Source organism: Sarcophilus harrisii, chromosome 1 (genome assembly GCF_902635505.1).
Source record: "Sarcophilus harrisii chromosome 1, mSarHar1.11, whole genome shotgun sequence".
NCBI lineage: Eukaryota > Metazoa > Chordata > Mammalia > Dasyuromorphia > Dasyuridae > Sarcophilus > Sarcophilus harrisii.
The window spans coordinates 93,362,247-93,385,052 of record NC_045426.1 but is presented as its reverse complement, the minus strand read 5'-3'; the positions used below and the strand labels follow the sequence as shown (position 1 = coordinate 93,385,052).

The following is a 22,806-nucleotide window of genomic DNA, read 5'->3' as shown; positions in this document are numbered from 1 at the left end:
ATAGAATTTGTAACTCAAAACTTCAAAAAACTCCAAATGTTAAAAATTGTTTTTACATGTAATTGGGGGAAAATAAAACATGTTTTTAAAAGAATCTATGGTTTGTAGAATTTTTACTGTTTCTACCTAGGTAACAATATATACACACATACATAGTCATACACACATCCCTTTTTTTTTTTTTAAATTCAAAAACATTTACTCATCTTTGGCAAAAAGACACTTTAATTTCTCACAATTTTTCAAAAATCACAGAATGGTTCAGCAATCTCATCTACAAATAATTTCAGTATTCTTGATTATTTTTTACACAAGCTTTTTGTCTTGAAATTATTGAGAATAACTATGCATCCTCTTGCCATCTTCTATCATTTGCCTCATTTATCTTTAATTTTAAAAACCAATTTAATCATTTTTGTTTTTTATTTCCCAGCTAAAAAGTTACTTTCCTGAGCAGAGAAGCAACATATATTTGAAAAAAATTCTAGAGATCATGTAATCAAATCCCTCACTTTACAAGTAATGCTTAAATAAATTGAAGACATTGTTCATTCATTATCTTGAACTCTAAGATGGGAATGGTCACTTTCCCCTAGAATTCCCATCATTTCCCCTTCAGCAGCCAGTTTCTTTCTAATTCATCAGACTTAGGGTCAGAATAAATTAAGTGGTTTGTCTGAGATCACATAGATAAAAATGTAACAGAGCCAAGATTTGAAGCAGTTCCTTTGATCCCAAACCCAATAGGATTCTCCTATTCTCTGACTAGAAATTCCTGAGTAGATAAGCAGTATGGCATAGAGGTTGGATTGCTAGATTTGGGGTCAGAAAGATTTGGCTTCAAATTTGTACTAGCTATGTGAACCTACTCGTCACTTAATCTCTCACTTCCTGGAATTCAATTGTAAAATGAAAGGGTTAGACTATATAACATCTAAGCTCCCTTCCAGTTCTTAATTTATGATTCTCTTCTTTCTTTGATAGTTTTCTTGTTGCCATCATTGCTTAAAAAAGAAAAAAGAAAAGAACCACTTTTTGGGTGGTCTTTTGGTATTCATTGTTGACTTATGTTCATTCTGAATTTTAGGGCACCTCACAATATTTTTATAGAACTATGGCAGTATAGCATTATATGTCCTTGTTGCTATCTTATATAATATATTTAAAATTTTTTGATTATAGTTTTTTATTTTCAAAATACATGCAAAGATAGTTTCAACATTCACCCTTTCAAAACTCTGTGTTCCAAAATTTTCTCCCTTCCTTACCCTCACTTCTCTTCCCTAGAGCAAGTAATCCAATTTAGGTTAAACATGTACAATTCTTCTAAATATATTTCCACATTTTTCATACTGCACAAGAAAAACAGATTAAAAAATGAGAATAAAAAAGAAAGCAAGCAATAACAAAAAAGGTAAAAATACTATGTTATGATCCATATCCAGTTCCCACAGTCCTCTGTCTGGGTGCAGATGGCTCTCTCCATCACAAGTCTGTGAGAATTGACCTGATTCACCTCATTGTTGAAAAGAGCCAACTTCATCATATAATTTTGTTGTTGCTGTGTATAATGTTTTCTTGGCCCTTCTCACTTCACTCAGCATCAGTTCATATAAGTCTCTTCAGGCCTTTCTGAAATCATCCTGTTGATTGTTCCTTATAGAACGATAATATTCTATAACCTTCATATACCATAATTTATTCAGCCATTCTCCAATTGATGGACATTACCACTACAAAAAGGCTGCTATAAACATTTTTGCACATGTGGGTACTTTTTTTTTAAATCATCTTTAGGATACAGATCTAGTAATGGCACTGCTGAGTCAAAGGACATACACAATTTGATAGTCCTTTGGGCATAATTCCAAATTGGTCTCCAGAATAGTGAGATCAGTTCACAACTCTACCAATAATGCATTATGGTCCCAGTTTTTCCACAACCCCTCCAACATTTATCATTATCTTTTCCTTTCTTTTTAGTCAATCTGAGAGGTGTGTTATGGTACCTCAGAGTTGTCTTAAATTTGCATTTCTTTAATCAGTAGTGATTTAAGAGCATTTTTTCATACTAGAAATAGCTTTAATTTCTTCATCTGAAAGTTGTCTATTCATATAGTTTGACCATTTATCAACTGGAGAATGGCTTGTGTATATATATATATTTTTTAAAGAATCTGAACTAGTTGATAAATTCTACGTGTATCCACATCAATCTTTTTTTTTTTATTTCCTCTTTTTTTGTCCATATTAGAGTTGCTAGTAATTTTGTTATCAGAATGTTGTACTTGAAAATTTCTAATTCTTCTTGTAATGTCTGGGCTAGCTTTCTGGAGGTCCTCCAGACCGGCCTTGGTCTCAGCAGGATAGTCACCACGAGAATAGTCAGGAACAGAGTCTGAAGTCTTTATTGTCTCCTTCACAGTTTGTTCACTCTTGAGTGACTGACCCTGTCCCCAGCTCTCTCAGTCCTTAAATACCCTATTACAATTACATCATTACAGCATATTAAGTATGTGTATATGTGTATATATACATATATGTATAAGTATATGTAAACAAGAGAACCATCATCTCATCAATCACACTGACTTAACACACTGTTGTATCTTTGTGTCAAGTATATTTTTCTAAAGTTCTGGGCCTTCTATACTTCTAGTAGAATTCCTGTAGAATTTGATAACATGAGATTGTATTCATATTTTCTATCAACCCTTTGGCATACTTACAAAATTATTAGAATATGTGTAAGCTTGAGCTTGATTTTCTGTTCATTCATTATCTTGAACTCAGATGGGAATGGGTTCCCATCACTTCCCCTTAAGCAATCAGTTCCTTTCTAATTCATCAGAATTAAGGTCAGAATAGCAAGTCTTTTGATTGCTTCCAGCATCTTTTGAAGGATAAATTCTTTATGAAAGCAAGCTAAGAGATTTTTAGTGGCTCTGCTTTTGGTAGAGTAAGAATTCAGCTAATGCTAGATATGCAATTCATTTTCTAAATTCCTGATTCATCTCTTTTTTACTTCCAGGTCATTTTGACTCATAATATTGCCTGTGTTCCATTGATGCATAATAAATGAACAAATACTCTCCATCATATTGTTTTCTTACAGTTTCTAGATTTTTTACATGGATATAATTTGCTATTCCTTCTTTACTTCTATAAGAATAGCTTGTCCGTGAATCATAGCCTACAAAGTCTGAGTAGTACTTAATGAATTATAATTTGTCTCCTTAAGGTTAGAATCTTGAGTTCTCATGATTTTTATTTATATATATGGGCATTTACTTATAGATATATATAAAGCCAGGGGTTTCATTGCTGACTATATTCTTAAGCCTTGGCTTCTGTGAATTGCTGGTCCTTTCTACTGCAATTTATTTACCTATATCATACTCATTACTTCCTGCAATATCTAACATGACAAATATATATGTGGGCTGTATTTTCTCTCATTTGTTTTTTCCCTCTTTATCCATTTAATAACTACAAACAAAGCACTGATCTTTGCTTTTGAGCCTTCATAACTAAAATTCAATTCATTTATGAAAGAATATCTATTAAGTAAAAAGCTAGGGGTTCAATATTGGAGATGCAAAGGTAAATAAGACATGGTCCCTGTCCTCATGAAATGTATGATAGGACAGCATACAGCACATACACAAATAAATATACTACAGAAAAGCATGTAAGTGCAAAAGAGAAATATAAGCAAAGACAGAAAAGAAAGATGCTTGAGATTTGCAAAACTAGTCAAGAAGTCTAAAATATATTTTATATTCATAACTTGAAATACAAGTATATGCAACATATCTCATGCCAAATTTGTTGGAAACTTAAATCAATGTCTATTATTTTTTAAAAAGTGGATAGTAATGTGTGGTAATTGTAAGGTGTAATTGTCCCTGACTGGGATAACAGGAAGAAGTAGGAGGTAAAAAGAATATTAGAATGGAAAAAAAAACCCTTTCAATTTGACTTCAATAAGTTAAAAAATTGTCAGAACTAAGAAGCTGTCTAGTCTTTTTCTAAGAACAAGTTGAACAAAGCATACAAATCACAACCAATTTCAAGGTCAAAAGCAAGATCAAAATCAATACATTATATCATTTCTAAAATAAGAGATAAAAACAACAATCAAAATCCATGCAAGCAGAAATCAGATCCATTGTATTAAAATAATGCAAAGAAAGTGTTCATATTTTGCATAGGGAGAAATATATTTGGCTGCATAGACTTACTGTGGAGCTCTATGAATTTCTCAGATTAGGATTAGGATATATCATAGTCAGCTTGTACACTGGGACAGATGTGCTCAAGAAAAATGAGTTGTCAAAAATGGGCAATAAAATATTTCATGTATAGGCAGTCATCAAAATGATAAAACTGTCACATCTGTGCAACTTTAGTTTTGGTAGCATACATTATATTCAATTGCTCATTGTATGATACTGCCCACTGTCCTGAAAAAACTCCATTTAAAACTTAAAGCTCCATTAAAACTTCTGATTAAAAAAACCAGAAAACATGCTGGAAGATTGCTTTTAGCAAATATATAATCAGACATGATTTGACTATTCAGTTCAGGATGACTACACACACACACACACACACACACACAAAAAAAAAAAAAAGTCAAATTTCCTTGAGAAGAATGCAATAGAGACCTAGGGAAAATAGTGCCAAAAGGGAAATGTCATTATATGTAACTCTCAGTTCTAGGAATTCTCCGAACAACTATAAATGGGATTTGGGTATTTCACTTTACAGGTGCTTCTTCCCACTATTTTTGGGCAACTCTTATTTAGGGGATGTTTATCCAGTTTGTCAATTACCTAGTCCTTTCCTTCTTCTTCCTGTGATCTCCTGCTTATGGGTTATTTTATTACTTATTGGGAGAGCTATAACTAGGGTGAGATATGTAGGATTTTCTCTCAGAGCATCAAGATCTGGAATATACATCATCCCTACATCCAAGGTTCAGTTGCACTGAGAGAAGAAACAAGCCTTCCCTCAGGGCGTTCATCCTGTGTCTCTTATGACACAGCCAATGGCCCCCAACCCTCATAGACCTCAAAAGTGGTGAAGGGGTGGGGAGATGCTGGGATTGGGAACCATTATTTATGTTATAAGTAGCACAGGTTGAGGCTCCTGAGGGAAGGGTTCTCTCATGTCCTAATCTTATTGTATTTAGGATCCCTGGTGCTCTGTCCTGCTAACCCATTCTGCCTCACCACCAACTAAATTTGCCCAACATATTATCTGCCATCTAGAGCACTTCTTGTTGGCAAGTCACTTTGTAATAGGAAGAAAACTATTCTATATTACTACTATTATTTTAAGCTGATAAAAGCAGATAAAGAAGTTAGAACTATCAGCTAGAAAGATATGAAAAGAATATTTAATTTTTTTATCCATAATATTGCTTTATGAGGGCAAAGATAGAAATTCTTTCCCATCCACATTTTAGAAAGTTTCTTTTCCTTTCTGTGTTTGAAGCTGTTCCTGGAGGCGGGGGGATGTGAGAAAAAGTTGCTATTTAGTCATAGAATCAGACTCTCTAATTTGGGAAGTCTTTCAAGGTCATTTATATTTTATATTTGAAAAGGAATCCCCTCTGTGTCAAGCAAGAGAATGGTTATTTAGGTTTTACTTAAAACCTCTGGTGACAGCAGCTTCTTACACTTTAGGTCTGTAGTTGTGAGAAAGTTTTCCCCTCAAATTAAGGCTATATTTTTCTCTTTATGACTTGTACCTATTGCCCTTGCCTCTTCTCTCACCTTATGCTTTGAGTAAATCTATGACTGAGCTTCCATGTTCAAGATCTGTCCTCAGAAAAAGATGTTCAAAGAAAAAACAAAGACTGTTCATTTTCCTCCTCCTTACCTCTAGAATGCTGGATTAACAGGCCAATGAATTGGGCATGGATCCTGATGGCCATTTTACTTCCATGACTTTGGATAAGTCATGTAGTCAATCAATCTTTAAATATTCTTAAGCACTAGGCATTATATTAGGCACTATTCTAAATTCTGGGAATACAATAAATGGTAAAAGACTGTCCTGGTTCTCCAGGAGTTCATAGCCTAATGAGAGAGACAACATTCACATAACTATGCTCCAAAAAACTATAAAATAAATTAGATAAATTGGAAAAATCAACAGAAGAAGTGACTTGAATGAAAGGAATCAGGTAAGAATTCCTGTAGAAAATGGGATTTTACCTGAAATCTGAAGGAAATCAGAGAAGTTAGGAGGTAAAAATGAGAAGGGAGAACACGCCAGTCATAGAGGACAGTCAGAGAAAATGTTAGTAGATTGAGTTAGGAGATGGAATATCCATTTTTTCAACATATGAGGAACAGTAAAGAGATCAGTATCATGGACAGGAAAATACTTGGTGAGGGATAGATTACATAAAGTGGGGAAGGGGAAATATAAAGGATTTTGAATGGCAAACAGAGGGTTTTATGTTAGACCCTGAAGATGATAAGGAGCCAATGAAGTTTATGAAGTAGGGAATGAGAGGATGACATAGACCTGACCTTTAGGGAGATGACTTTGATAATTGAGTAGAGATTGGATTGGAGGATGGGGAGCCTTGTGACAGGCAGAGCCACCAGAAAGTTATTGCTGTGGTCTAAGTATGAAGAAATGAATCTGTTCCAGGGTGATGATAGAGTTAGAAGATAGAAGGGTACATATTAAAGAGATATAATAAAGGTAAAATTGACAGGCCTTGACATCAGATTGGCTATAGGGAAAGGGGAGAGCAAGAAAAGGAGGTTGACACCTGGGTTTCAAGCTTGGTGATTGCAGGCTGATGGTACTCTCAACCTTAATAAGGAAGAGAGAAAGGTTTTGGAGAAAAGCCAATAAATTCAGTTTTAGATATATTGAGTGTAAGGTAACTTTGGAAAATCTAGTTTGAGGTGTTACATCAGGCAGCTAAAATTGAGACTAGATGTCAGTAAAGAGAATAGGGTTGGATAAGTAGGTTTAAGAATTATTGGTATAGGAACAAAAATTGAATTTGTGCATCACAATGAGAGAAAGGAAATATACGTACTACTAGGGAATCTTACGTGTAAAATGTCCATAGGATCACAGATCTAGATCTTTAAGGGACCTCAGAGACCATCTAATCCAACTCCCACATTTTATAAACAAAGCCACAGAAATTCAGGAAAATTAATTGGCTATCTCAGGGTCACACAGGGAGTAAGTGTCAGAGGTTGGAGCAATCATTTATATGAAAGATATCAAATTTCAAATATGAAGCAAAAGAATTGCCATCCTCTTTCCTAGAAGTCAAAAATTAATTATTTTATTTGTTATTTATTAAGTATCTACTAAATTCTAAGTTCTATGCTCTCAATGAACTTATTCTATTGAAGGGAAATAACATGCATCTGGAAAGTGTGTGTGTCTACATGCACATTCACACCTACACATACATATTTATATATACATAAGCATATATACATTTACACATATGTAAATATATATATATGTGTGTGTGTAGAAATACTCATATACATAATACAAAACAATTTTGAGGAGGTATAGCACAAGTAGCTATAATCATCAGGAGTCCTGTCAAAGATATTCTCACTCTTTATAAGAATGTGGATACACTAAAATAAAGAGATGAAAGCCAGTTCTTTGATTTATTTTTGTGTTTGTGTCAGGTTAAGTCACAGGAAGACTAATTTATATCTCTATCACCTGCTCTACCAGTCAAGCTCATCATTCACGCATTAGAGGGCTGAAAATCTTCAGAGATGGTTGCTCTAAGCTATAAATTAAACATCTTACTCTGAGGTTTGGTTCCCTTCTGATTTTTAAGCAAATTTAAAATAAAATTGCTATTGGGGATATAAAGTGATGACAGATGACTTATTCCCTGTCCGATTTCTCATCAACTTACTTCATGAAATTTGTTTTCTGTCATAAAGAAATAAGGGTTGAAACATTAAAAATGTGGTAGCAAAACATTCTACCTCAATCCTTTGATAAATAGGAAAGAATGAAAGGGAAAGGATTGAATGAGTCTTTCTTCTCAATACAAGGATTCTTGCTGACCTCTCTCCTCTCTTCTGCTCTCCCTTGCTCTCCTCTCTTTTCCTCTTCTTTTCTCCCTCCTCTTCTCCCTTTCCCCTTCCCTTTTTCCTCCTCTCCCTTTCATTTCTTCTTCCTCTCTATTGCTGTCTGTTTCTGCCTCTGCCTCTCTGTCACTTTCTGTCCCCTTCCCCTCTCTGTCTCTCTTTCTCTTTCTTTCTCTCTCTGATTTTTTTGGAAACGGCTTCTTTCTTTCTTTCTCTTCTCTCCTTCCCCCATCTCTCTCCCTCCCTCTCTCTTTGTGTCTTTCTCTCTCTGTCTCTTTGCCTGTCTCTGTCTCTCTCTTTTTCTCTCTCTCTCTGTCTTTCCCCTTCCCTCCCTCCTCCATCCCTTATCCTTGGTTTTCCTATTTCCTCTCAAAATCCTTTGCTGGATCATCATATCACCTGTTCTATCTATAGGTGTACCCCAAGTTCCTGTCTTCAGCTGCCTTCTATTCTCTCTCTACTATTTCTCTCTTGTGACCTCATCAGTGTTCATAATTATTTCCTTGAAGATAATTCCCAGATCTATATATTCTGCTACACTTGCCCTCCTAAACCTTAGTCCATAATTTCCAACTGCTTTTGGGCACAGTGGACTGAATGTAGACATATCAAATTCAATATATCAGAACACAACTTATTAAAAATTTCCAAATAACCAGACCTCTTATAAATTTCCTTATCTCCATTGGGTAAATCACTATCCTTCTAATCGATTACATTTATAACCTCATAGTTATCCTCAATTTTTCACTCACTTTTACTTCAAGTGTCTGATTAGTTGTCAGCCTTGTTATTTCAAATATTCAATTAAACTTGTTGATCCTATCTGTATAATATTTCTTACATCCCTTTCCTTTTTTCCACTTACATTAACACTATCTTTGTTCAAACATTCAGTATATTGACTATTTCAATAACTTCCTAATTAATTTTTCTGCTTCATCTCTCCCCACTCTAATTTACCTTCCACACAGGGGCCAAAATGACATGTGTACGGTACAGCTCTACTCATCACATCACTCAATAAATTTTAGTGGTCTCTTTTTCAATCAAATACATATTCATCTATTTAGTATTTAAAGCCCTTTATAACCTGTCTCTACTCTACATTTTCAGAATTGTTACATAGTACTCTGATTACTGGAGCAACTAAGTTGGTAGAACACCAATGCTGAATTCAGGAAGACCTAAGTACAAATCTGGCTTCAGACCCTGAGTAAGTCACTCAGCTGTTTCATCATCTGTAAAAGGAGTTGGAGAAGGAAATGGAAAACCACTGTGGTATCTTTGCCAAAAAAAACCCCAAATGGGATCACAAAGAAATAGATGTGATTAATTGAGAAGACAACAACTCTATTTACCATCCTCTGTGGTCTAGACAAATTGACCTTCTTGCTGTTATATATGACATTTTCCACTTGTCTCTTTGTATCCCTCTGCCTAGAATACTCTCCCTCTTCACTCCTGCCCCTTAAGAACTCTTAGTTTCTCTCAAAGCTCTGTTCAAATGTTAACTCCTGTATAAGGCTTTCCTCCAACTTTTAATGTTTCTTCCCCCTCAGTGTTTATTTTTTATTTTCTGCATACATGTGCCTTTATATATTTATGTTTTCTCCCCAATAGAATATATGGTCCTTGATGGCAGAGACTTTTTAAATTTTGTCTTTGTATTACTACCACCTAGCACAGAATCTGGCACATAATAGGTGCTTAATAAAATTTCATTTCTTGATTTATTCTTCTTCATCATTATCAGAGCAGCAGCAGAGCCATTACTAGCAATCTGGTGGCTTGGTACAAGCAAAATAAAACCCCTTAAATCAACTTTGCAGGACAAAATGCCTTATAGAGGACAGATATGGGCTGTTAGATCTCACCAAGGGTTGATATAAAGTCTAAGACATTAGTCAACATGAATAAAGACACCAGAGTACTGAGTAGCTGCTGCAGAGGTCTTTATTAGAAATATTCTAAGCTCAATTTACTTACATGACAAAGGAGTACAAATGCCCCACTGTTCCCTTAATGTTAATATCCTGGGGCAAAGCCTGTGACATCTTGTGATAGATATGACTCTGAGTAGCCTCCAATCGCATATTAAGTATCATTTATGGAAATTATTTGTCCTCCTTTGTGTATTTCATAAGCTACTTTAAAAATTATGGTCCTAACTATTTTTAACATGAATTTTCAATTTCTATTTCCTGCTAGAATCCAGTAAGTAAAGGAAGGTGGGAGAGGGAGGCGTTGTGGTTAGAATTTATCAGAGATCACTAGAAAGTGAATGTGGACATTTATTTGAATAGTTGTTTCTTTCTGTTCTCTTAAAAAGATCAAGCTTAGTATTAACTTCTCCCACCTATCTGCCTTCTTAAAAAATATCTTCTCTTTGTGAATATTTTAGTCCCAATTTATTTTTTGAACATTAAGATCTTCTTTAGAGGATCAATTGTTTAGCCATTTTTTAAAATCATGGCCAACTCTTCATAACCCAATTGGGGTTTTCTAGGTAAAGATGCTGGAATAATTTGCATTTCCTTCTTTTGTTTATTTTTATAGATAAGGAAACTGAGGCAAAAAAGATTAAGTGACTTGCTCCAAATCACACAACTAGTAAGTCTGAGGATAGATTTGAACTAAGGAAGATGAGTCTGCCTCACTTCAGGCCCAGAATTCCATCTGCTGAGCCATCTAGCTATCCTAGAAAATCAGTTACCCATTGATGATTTCATATTTAAAAGTGAACTGTGTCGGTAATATATATGTATACACACATATACATATATGCACATGTGTGTGTATCTTTATAGCACTTTACAATTGACAAAACCATCTCATACATTAACCATATTGATCCCAGGTCATCTCCATTCATCTTGACTTTTGTTATGCTATTGTACTGAACTTTGCTGTTTTGTGCAGTTCTACCTCACTTAAATCCAATTCACACACAAGTCAAGATATCACTGTCATGATGTCATTGGTCCTCTTGCAGAATGAAGGAATTCTTCCAGAATTCCATTGTCACTTGGGACAATGAATTAAACTTCTCAGGTCAGGCATCTTTTGGTAAGAAAAGAGCCAGATCTCAGGAATATGAAAAACGATATTTTACAATGCCTCTCAAAGAAAAATTTCAGAAAAACACTTCATTTTGATTAGTGCATGTTCAAAGGAGTTCTTCCAAAATGACTGCCTAGTGTCAGGAAGAGAGCTCAGAGTCAATTATATGATCTTTCTATTGACCTGGAGACTCTTGCTCATCCTTAAATCCACTTTATTTTATTCATGCCTAAAGTATCTTCAGGTTTTTATTATGATCTGCTTTTAAAAGTTGGACTCAGATTTTAGGTCATTTAAAGAGAGCTCAGATACCATGAGGGTAAGGGGAAAGAAAATTATTCCTTGAGAATCTGAAACTTATTCTAGACATTTTGCAAAGTGGCTTTTCATAATCATCCTATAAAACTCTGGTTTGGGATAGTACTGTTTGAACTCCCCTCCACTCCTTCATTCCCCAGTCGATGTACTGATTTTCCTCTATGTCCCTGCCTTCCTTGCAAATAAGCAGTATGAAAAAGTGAAGTTGGACTATGGAGAGGTAGAGTAGGGAGAAGATTCAGGACCCAATGAAACTCAGAAAAATTCTTCTTAGCCATAAAGTATGTACTATATAGGATAAACAAGCATAAATTTTTTAAAAATTCTCATAGCAAACACTCATCTGTAAGAGAATTTTTTTTTCTTTTAACTTTGAAGGGAGAAATTCTTGAATTAACATTGGAAAAAGAAGAACCCCTGATTGTCTGACATATTCCAAGGACACCTTTTGGAAAATAATTTGCATAAATACTATAATTCTTGACATACTTCATGTTCATGAATGAAAGGATTTGTTGGAAAAAACATATTTGAGCTACCACTTGAAAGAAATTGGAAAAATAAAGTGTGTTTCTTTTGAACCTTTTAGACAAAATGTGTAAGGTTTTCTTGTAGTTAGCTTTCTAACTAAAAAGATGATGCTTCTGCTGAATTCATTAATTCTTTTGTAATATCCATGAGATCACATTAATTCTCATGAGAACTAATTGTTTTTAACTAAATCAAAACTCAGGTTTGGGGATTCATTGGAGCATAATGAAAACATCTATATTGTTACAATATTTTCATAGGATTGAAACACTGTGCTTACCTCCACAAATATAAAACAGGGGATGATGGAATAGCTTCTCTGTGTGTTGTTTCCAATAGCCATTTCTTATCACAGGGTGGGAGGCTACACGCTCTCGAACTTGTCTAGACTGGAAGGAAAAGAAGTAGCACAGGGTAAGAACAACTTAATGTCTGTGTCTTGCTTTGCTACTATAAAGTTTAATTTTGTACTGATATTCCTTTAAACCTTGGTATGAAGATGCCATCTACATTATGCTAAAATGATAACATAGATCAAACCACAGCAAAACCAGGCAAGCAAATGACTAATATAATAAAACATTCTTCAAACCACTTGTGTCAGGTTAATTTAGTTAATGGCAGCTTACCTCAGTAGAAGTATGCACCAGGATTACCAGACAGAATTCTAACAGACCCAAAGTGAAACTTGCTTTTCTACATTATATAGATATAGGTGATGGAACATTTTCCTGATCAGTTCCCTATATTTATAAACAGGTAGCAGCTTGGGCACTTAAAGAAGCTTATTTAATTTTAAAACTGAGTCTATGTGCTCCTCCTATGTATTAAGATATCACACCCTTAATAGCAATACCTTTCATTTTGATATGGTTCACAGTTAACAAAATTCTCTGGCCCATCCAGAAAGGTAAATTGTGGGAACATTATTATCCCCTTTTTACAGAATGAGATTTAGAGACACAAAGGGATCCTCTAATTAATAGTAAATAGCAGAGATGAAATTTTAGTTCATATCTTCTATCTAGAAGTATCTTGCTTTCTTTCAACTCTTCTTGGAGACAAGCACATAACATCATCATCCTGAGAGGATTTTCCCATGGGACCATTCACTCAGTTTCTCCACTTTAGCTGTTCATTCAATTATAAATCAGCCTATTCCTTATAAGTGAGGAACAAGTTTCTATATAATGATTTATTAATAAGAATTATTATTCTATAAGTACTTTAATGTTTACAGATTGTTTTATATAAATAATATCATTTAAATCTCCTAACAACTCAAGGACTTAGGTACTACTTTATGAAATGAGAACCCAATGTGTGGAACTTTTTTTTAGGGGGGAAACAATTTTCATTGAAAGAAAAGTTTGAATATAAAGATTGCTGCCGTGGAAGTAATTGCATAGTAGCCAATGTTCATCTTGAGATCAGGGAGAACTGGATTCAAGTCCCATCTCTACCCCTGTCATATACAAGCCATATGATTTTTGAGCAATATGGAAGAACAGTACCAGGTCCAGATGTTGATTAGTAAAGAGAGTTTACTTAATCACTGGGATGACACACACACACACACGTTAAAGCAGGAATAAGAAACACATTTATGATTTCATTTATATAGATAATGTCTGCATAAGAAAACTCCCATTTGCCAGTGCAAGTTAGGACCCACCCTGCAAATTACAATCCTAGATAGTTGTCTAAAAAGTTGAGACGTTGCCCAGTCAGCACATGACAAGAGTAACAGAAGTGAACCTTGGGTTTTTTTTGGCTCTGAATCTGCCTCTCTATTTACCAGACTGTTTTCTCTGATTGGTGAAATGTGTAGTAAAAAATAATAGGATGATTAAACATCTCTTTACAGTTTTTCAATGGAATTTCATGCCTCTTAAAATGTGATCTTTACAATTCAATGAGGGAAAGAATATAAATATTATTCCCATTTAATAGATGACCAAGCTAAAGTTCAGAAAATCAAATATTCTGCTCAAGTTCATAAGCTAATAAGTAGAAAACTAAGACTTGAACACAGACTTCATGACTACAAATCCTATACACACACAATCAATAAAGACAAAAAAAGAAAGATAATTAACAGTTATATCTTTTGTTTTTATATGATTTAGATTTCCCCTTGAGATTTGTTACTGCTCTAAATGTCCCTTCTTATCTCTTTTGCTAGATCTTCAACCATCTCATCATACCCTCTAAATATAGGGATTCTCTAAGGCTCTTTCTGCCCCTGTTCTTTTTTCTCTCCTTATTTTTACTTGGTCTTCTCAACAGCTTTCATAAGTTCAATGACCACTTGTATAAAGATGATTCCTAGATAGCTACTCTCCTGACTTCTAATTCCAATATTTATTGAATATTTCAAATTGAATGTTCTGTAGACATCTCAAATCTTAATATGTACAAAAGAGAGCTCATGATCTCTCCTCCCTCCTTTCCAAAAAATACCTCTCTTCCAGTTTTCCCTTATTACTGTTAAGGCACCACCATTTTTCAACCACCCAAGTGTGACAAGTATTGGTGCCATGTTTGACTCCTCAGCTTTATCATCCTTGCTCATACCATATATCCAGTTGGTCAAATCCTGTGCTTTCTTAATTTTCAATATTTCTTACACATATATTCTTCTTTCCATTCACAGATAGCAACTCTAGCTCAGGAACCCAAGTGGGTTTTTGCAATAGCATTATAATTGTTTTCCCTATCCAGTGTCTCTTTGGCTGCAATCTACTTCACATAATTACCAAAATGAATTTCCTAAAGCATAAGTTTGACCATTTTCATTGCTCTGCTCAATAAATTTCAGTGACTCACTATTATTTCCATGATCATAGTAAATGTCCTTTGTTTAGTAATTCTCTTCCAAATTCATAATGTGGCCTCTTTCTACCTTTCCATTCTTACGTTCAATTCCTGTCTATACATTCTACAATTCAGCCACACTGGCCTTCTTGCCATTCTTTATACATAAATACTCCATCTACTTTTTCCTTGGCTTTTATTGATCATTCTTCATACTTTAAAGCCTCTCACTTTTTTTTTTTTAGTTTTTTTTTTAGTTTTTATTTTTTTATTTAATAGCCTTTTATTTACAGGATATATGCATGGGTAACTTTACAGCATTAACAATTGCCAAACCTCTTGTTCCAATTTTTTACCTCTTACCCCCCCCCCTACCCTAGATGGCAGGATGACCAGTAGATGTTAAATATATTAAAATATAAATTAGATACACAATAAGTATACATGACCAAAACGTTATTTTGCCGTACAAAAAGAATCAGACTCTGAAATATTGTACAATTAGCTTGTGAAGGAAATCAAAAATGCAGGTGTGCATAAATATAGGGATTGGGAATTCAATGTAATGGTTTTTAGTCATCTCCCAGAGTTCTTTTCTGGGCATAGCTAGTTCAGTTCATTACTGCTCCATTGGAAATGATTTGGTTGATCTCGTTGCTGAGGGATGGCCTGGTCCATCAGAACTGGTCATCATATAGTATTGTTGTTGAAGTATATAATGATCTCCTGGTCCTGCTCATTTCACTCAGCATCAGTTCATGTAAGTCTCTCCAGGCCTTTCTGAAATCCTCCTGTTGGTCATTTCTTACAGAACAATAATATTCCATAATATTCATATACCACAATTTATTCAGCCATTCTCCAACTGATGGACATCCATTCAGTTTCCAGTTTTTAGCCACTACAAAAAGGGCTGCCACAAACATTCGTGCACATACAGGTCCCTTTCCCTTCTTTATAATCTCTTTGGGATATAATCCCAGTAGTAACACTGCTGGATCAAAGGGTATGCACAGTTTGATAACTTTCTGAGCATAGTTCCAAACTACTCTCCAAAATGGTTGGATTCGTTCACAACTCCACCAACAATGCATCAATGTCTCAGTTTTCCCGCATCCCCTCCAACAATCATCATTCATTTTTCCTGTCATCTTAGCCAATCTGACAGGTGTGTAGTGGTATCTTAGAGTTGTCTTAATTTGCATTTCTCTCATTAATAATGACTTGGAGCATCTTTTTATATGACTAGAAATAGTTTCAATTTCTTCATCTGAGAATTGTCTGTTCATATCCTTTGACCATTTTTCAATTGGAGAATAAAGCCTCTCACTTTCAATCTAAGTTGCTTCTACCATTACTTCTAAGGTTACTTTCTATTTTCTCTGTATTTATCTTGCACATAATGAGTTACATACCTTGTCTTTCTCTTAAAATGAGAGCTCAAGGGCAATAAATTCCTTTTGCTTTATTATTGTACCTCAGCAAGATATCTGGCACATAGGAAGCATTTAATAAATATTTATTGATTGATTAATCCAATCTCTTTATTTTATTTAATTATGAGGAAACTGAAGGTCCTTGAGTTTAAGTGATTTGATCAAAATCATGTAAGTTAGCAGAGCTAGAAGACATGTCTTCTGTTGTCTAGTACAGTGCTCTTTCCCAGAGCACAAGTCTGACTAAACGGAATTGGTTTCAGATTTCTATAGGCTTATAATACTAAAAGAAAAAAAAATCAGCATCCATATATTCTTTTAATGTAAAATCCTCCCTATTTCTCCCCTAACAAACAAATGAACATAGGAAAGTAAATGTAGTCATATTTTCCTATATGTTTTATAAATTTCCAATTATATTCCTTAACGAACAGAGGAGACCATGAACCAAAGATGCAGAATTATTGTCTATTGTCCTATTTTTCTCTTAGTATGCTATATCCAACGGCACATTTTGTATTTAATTTCCTGAAGTAGTAATGTCTAATGTTGATTTTTTTTTGCCTGAAGACAAAGAAGCCCGGGGTGAAAAATGGTTTGTAGGATAAGGTGAATACAACTTTATCACTATGTATTATGAAGAGAAAACATCATCTCTTAGAATGAGCATTGGATTTAATTGAACCAAAAGATGTGCTCTTATGTCTCAGTTCCAGATTATCTTAGACAGTATCATATATTTAGATCTGCAAGAGGCCTTATAGGTTATCTAGGATAACTCTGTCTCTTTCCAGAGGAGGAAACTATAATACAGAGAGTCTAGAGTGCCATTGGTCACACATGTAGTAAGTAGCAGGGCTGATAATTAAATCATTAGACTGTGAGCTCCTTCCAGGCAAAGACTGAGTGTCTGCTTGGCACATTGTAGGTCCTTACAAAATGCTTGTGTTTGACTGACTCAGTCAAACTGGCTGGTCCAAGTTATCAAAAAACAACATTCTCTCCATTGAAACATACTGTGTGATTCATATCTCTCAATTTTCCTATCCCTTAAAATGTAAATAATAATAAGAGTTCAATCATTTAACTCTTAGGATTACTTTGAATATAAAATGAACATATGTATAAAAATACTCTATAGACCATGTATTGTGAACTGACTAAATTTATCTTAATTCAGCAGGTTCAAGATTTTTTAATACTCATAAATCATAAAATTTGATTAAGAAATACTTTAATAAAACTAAAAACACACAATTCAAAAATTAAAAGAATATAAAATATAACTCCCCTTCCATGGCTGTCATTCCAGGAACTCAAAAAAGCAATCTGTAGGCAGTTAGGACTCAGGAAAAGACTTCTAACCATCTTTCCCAGCTTCTGGCTAATCCTTTTAATATTTCCAGGCCTTAGGTAGGTAAAGCATTAGGAGAGGTTAGAATTTAAAAGGTCATTGTAGGACTGGCTACATCAATTCCATTAGTCCACTCAAGGTCCTACACAACACAAAGGGCTACATAAGCAAGTTTTATTTAGGAACCAGAAATGTTCTATATTGGTTTGCAAGAGAAGCACTTCATTCTATTTCTAAGTTGTAAATGTGACTTTTACAGCTTCCAGGAAAAATGATTTGGGTAGCCATTCCAAGAAGCTGTGTGAGCAAAATCTGTTGCTGTTGTTTATACTGCATCTGAAAGCACTTAATGATATTTTAAGAATGCAAAATGGTGAAGATGAGTTTATTCTAAGATGAGGATCTTGTGAATTGTTATCATTATGGGAAAATGTCTTATATTTTTGTTTCAGAGCTATGCTATGTAAGTTCAGTCAGAACAAGACAAAACAAACACAAAAAGGATTCTCCACCAGAGACTAGGCTATTGAAAAAACGCAAAGTCTACTAGAACTTTAAAGACATACTAAAGGGAATGAGTATATAAAAATTTCAAGTTACTATTGCAATGATGAAGCAGGGAGCACAGATACTGGCAGTTAGGGAAATGGCTATTTTAGAAAAATAATTCAGGGACTCTATAAAAGCAAATAAGAACTCTCATTGGATGAATCTAAAATGAGCGATTTAGTATTTCTTTCATTAGAGAAATATCAAAAACTAAGGAAAAGCTGCTTACAAGAGCTTTTGATATAAAAAAGTTATAAGGAAGTAGAATTAGAGCCAGGAACAAGGATTTCTGAAAAAAATAATTTCCAAAGTCTCTTCTAAATCTAATTTTTTTAAATCTACAGTTATGTCATGGGTGAAACAGTATAATATTGATATTTTCCTGATACTTCTATAAATAGACGTTTGGGAGAATTACTTTATACTGAATTTTGTTCTAAAAAAAAGTAGAATGCATATATATGGGGAGAGAGGCAGACAGAGACAGACGAGAGTGAAAAAGAGCAAGAAAGAGTGAGAGAGAGAACAGAAAGAACAACAATAAAATGTCAAATTACGGTTTCTGATTGGATACTATATCCATTACCCAAATACAGGTATGCCTGTAAATTGTTCTCTACAAACTTGCAGTTAATTTGCCTACTTGTAGAAAACAAGAGTTAATAGAAGATGGTAGTAGGAACTGAGTATATATATATTGCTGTTAGAGCTTTCAGTCGTAGAAGTGCTAGCATCCTCAAAATTCTACTCAGTCAGTGCTCTTAAATTCATAGTTGAAGGACTAGGAATTATATCCCTGACCATTACTAATGCCATCAATCCCAGAAATACATAACTCTAGTTTTGTTTCTTCAAGGTAGATTCAAGCACATTTCTTTGACATTTTTGCTTGAGTGATAACTGGCTTAGATAGTCATATCTTCTCCAAGTAAGAACTGACATGGAGTGTTATGGCCTGAAATTATGGAATGAACCAGACTTTAAAGCAGAAGATGAAGAATGATTACACAGATAGCTTGGAGACTGCTCCTTCTCAGGGTTTCTTAAACTCATTGTTTTTGTCATGGACTCTTTTGGCAAAGTAAAGGAAATTATGAATTCCTTCTCAATATAATGTTTATAATGAATGCAATGCATTGTATAATGCATACAATAGAATATACAGTATTAGAAAAGAAACCAATTACATTGAAATAAAGATATAATTTTTCCTATATAGTTCATGGATCCCTCCTCCCCCCAAATCTCTATGGAACCCAGGTTGTTAGCCCCTGTTTTAGCTGATTACCATCACTTCCATTTGCAATTTTGCCTCCTAAGTTTCTTGTTTTCCAAAAGTATGGGACAAGTTCTCTCCTAGTGACTTGATCTGATCCCTCATCATAACATGAAGATAACTCTAGAGTCTTGAAGGCTGAGCCAATAAAGTGAAAGTTTTGATAGATCCTTGTGAGTTAAAAGGACCTATCATTCAGGGCCATCATTTAAGGGCATAGACGCCACAGATCCCTGGTACATTGTTCTATCAGGAGAGATTTGTTCACAGAAAATAATTAAGACCATGCTGCTCTCTTTATTGAAGGAGTACCAAAATTTAGGATGTCACCATTTGAAAAAAACACATTGAGACATGGCAAGTATCTTAGACATTCTGGCCTAGTATGTTTAACCTCACAGGATCTCAGCCTCCGCATCCATAAAATAAGGGGGCTGGACCAGGCTGATCTCTAAGTATCTTTCTAGTTCTTAAATCTGTGATTTTAAATAAGATTATGTTCCATCAAAGGTGCAGTTGGATTTGTTGTTGTTATCCCTACAGGATTCCTTTGATCCCCTTAAAAATCAAAGACAAGTAGCACCCACTCACCATTCATTAATTATTTCTGTTAGATCCTGTAAAGCCTGCTGAGAATTCACAGGAAATAGAGGAGGAAAAAAAACAATAAAGTGAGAGGAATGCCCTTTCATTACAAGGACTTTCAGAACAATAACCAGATTGAATAGGCATGAGAAACCATGTTATCTATTTTAAAGAGACCAACGAAAAGAAGATTATATTCCATGATGAACTAAGACTGGGGGAATTTTTGGTGAATATAGTGATGATAAAAGTTTTGATTATCCAACAGCCTTTCCATGGAGCTGGGTAAAGCCACTGATGGATAAAACACAAGAGAAAGTGGTTTGAATGTTTGTACATGGACTAATATGGGAATATGTTTTGAATAATTGCACATGTATAGCCTACTTCAATTTGTTTTATATTTCAGGAAGGAAGGAAGGGAGGGACAGAAGGAGAAATAAAATTTAGAACTCAAGACTTTTTAAAATGAATGTTCAAAGTTGTTTTTACAAGGACTTAGGAAAACTAAAACATAATTCAGAAGAACATATGTATATGATTTGAATGAGTGTGTCAATTTTTTTTTAATACTTTGTCTTCCTATAATTGTCTCTTTGGTATGAAAGTGGATGTACAAGATCCTTAAACATAGCTAGCTAGGTAGGCAGATGATAGATGGGACAGAGGGCTAGAGGTAGATATAACACTTATTAAGTACCTTCAATGACTAGGAATTGGAAAAACGCATACAAATGCAAAGAAAAGCAATCAATGCCCTTAAGGAGCTTATTCTAGTAGGAAAAGGGAGCTAAAATGGTGGAGTGAATGGAATGGAGAAAAAGTAAAGTCCTGGGACTCATGGGCTGTTCTATTTGAGGAATGCATGGCTGCATCCTCAAATGGAGAGTTGGGAAGGATTCACCATCAAAGACAAAGACTGTGGGGATGGAGGTCTCACCAATATTAGAAAAAAGGTTGCTCAAGTTGAAGTAGAGAGATGATTTGGGGAATCATGGTTTAGTCTAGATTTGAAGAGGATATTTTTATTTTTATTATCATAGGCAATCTTAGCTGATAATGTTTTTAGTTGCCCAATCTAGAGCTCATGGACTCTTCAGAGCTACAAGCTCCCTAAAGGAATCTCAAAACCAGAATTCACCCACTTGGGATTACAATCTTCCATTCTACACTCACAGAAAATCGCAGATGTCCCAGAAAAGGATTAGGAGGTCCAAATCTAATGCTCCTATAAATTTATTTCAAGAACCACGGAGGTGATTCTTATAATACTTGGTTGCAGGGGAGTATGTCTTGTCTATGTCTGGTCTATTTTCTGTCTCAGCAGAACTCTATTGGCCAATTTAAATCACCAGTACAGATAAATTGTTCATGTATATATACCAAAAGAAAAGCACTTGAATAATCACTCAGAGAAGCTTACTTCTAGTCTACCAAGGTCTAAGGCAGATCGCATTCTTATTTGGGTGGGAAGAAACAGAATTAGATTTGTAGCATTTCAGTCCTATGTACTGCTGTTGTAAGAGATTATTTAACTGTCAGGATTGTACAAAAAGGAGTTTGACATGGTAGAAAGAGCTGACCTTAGAGCTTGGAAGACCTGGTTCCAATCACTTTCTCTTTTACAAACTGGCTGTGTGATCCTGGGCAGGTTGGTTAATCTGTCCATCAGGGCTGGTTCAGGCAATTATTTTATCTATAAATTGTAGAGTCCTTCCAGGCTGCTTCAGCACAGGGAGTTTTCTCATGTACTTATGCAGGAGTTCATCATTATAAGTTACCTGACAGGTCCACTCTCTCTCCTTATATCTCCTGATATAGATAGAGGAAGGACTTTGACTGAACTGAGCATTGCCATTGGCCCATCTTGACCCCTTTGATCTGTACAATGAAGGGGGCGGTACTGGATGACCTGTAAAGTCCTGTCCGACTTTGGGTCTTTGCTACCATGATAACTGCTCAGCAGAGGACATTTAAACCAGTGTTTGTTGGATAATAAAGGCCAGCCCTGCTGAAAGTATAAAGCAAGGGATGTTTGTCTTTGTAGCCTACATACACCTTCTCTACTAGTGCCTCTGGGTACCTAGTGACGATGACCGGAAATATCTGATAGATATTGAATTGAATGAAATGAACTGTCATGACCTAAAATCTCAGATTTTATGTTGGCCAATTACTCCCATTTGGAAGGGCAAAAGGAAAATGTGGGAAAGGGAAATTCACAGGGTGCTTTTAGCCAATAATTTTAACTTCCTCCCTCATTAGACTTTTAACTAAAATGGATAATGATCTATGATCCAGTGACGGCATCTCATATCTGATTCTCCTTTTCTTTCACAGATTTTGATACTAGTGCTAAAGAAAAGCAAAATGGTTAAGGCAGGCTATAAATATGAGAGTAAAATAAGAACAAGGACCTAATGCACACACCTGGTCCTTGAGAGAATGAAAAACTGATTATATTTAGACCAGCTGCTTCTATTTATAGTTGGACAAGTAGAAAAGGTTTGAGTCCATAGGATAGGAACAACAGTTTCCAAAGGAGATCAAATCACCACCATTGGCCCATTTGGGGATTCTAGCCAGGAAATTTCCTCATATCACTGATGTTTTCAGTCACATAAGCATGTCAGAAACTAATTAAATGGCTAGGCTCACCATTACCTTACTACCCACCATTGAGTTGGTTAAGGATATAAATCACCCCCTGCAAAGCATTCATGTTTGTTTAATCACTGTGTCTACTACAGTAACATCTTTCCCTTT

At 34.9% G+C, this 22,806-nt stretch overlaps 1 protein-coding gene across 1 annotated transcript in view; it reads right to left on the bottom strand.

Annotated features, from left to right (window-relative positions):
- The window catches only part of PLPPR1 (phospholipid phosphatase related 1), a 339,917-nt gene that overhangs the window by 160,869 nt on the left and 156,242 nt on the right, over positions 1-22,806 (bottom strand). The window contains exon 2 of the mRNA XM_031961253.1: positions 12,304-12,412. Within this exon, the coding sequence (XP_031817113.1) occupies positions 12,304-12,366 (63 nt within the window). The 5' untranslated portion in view covers positions 12,367-12,412. The remainder of the gene's footprint in view (positions 1-12,303; positions 12,413-22,806) is intronic.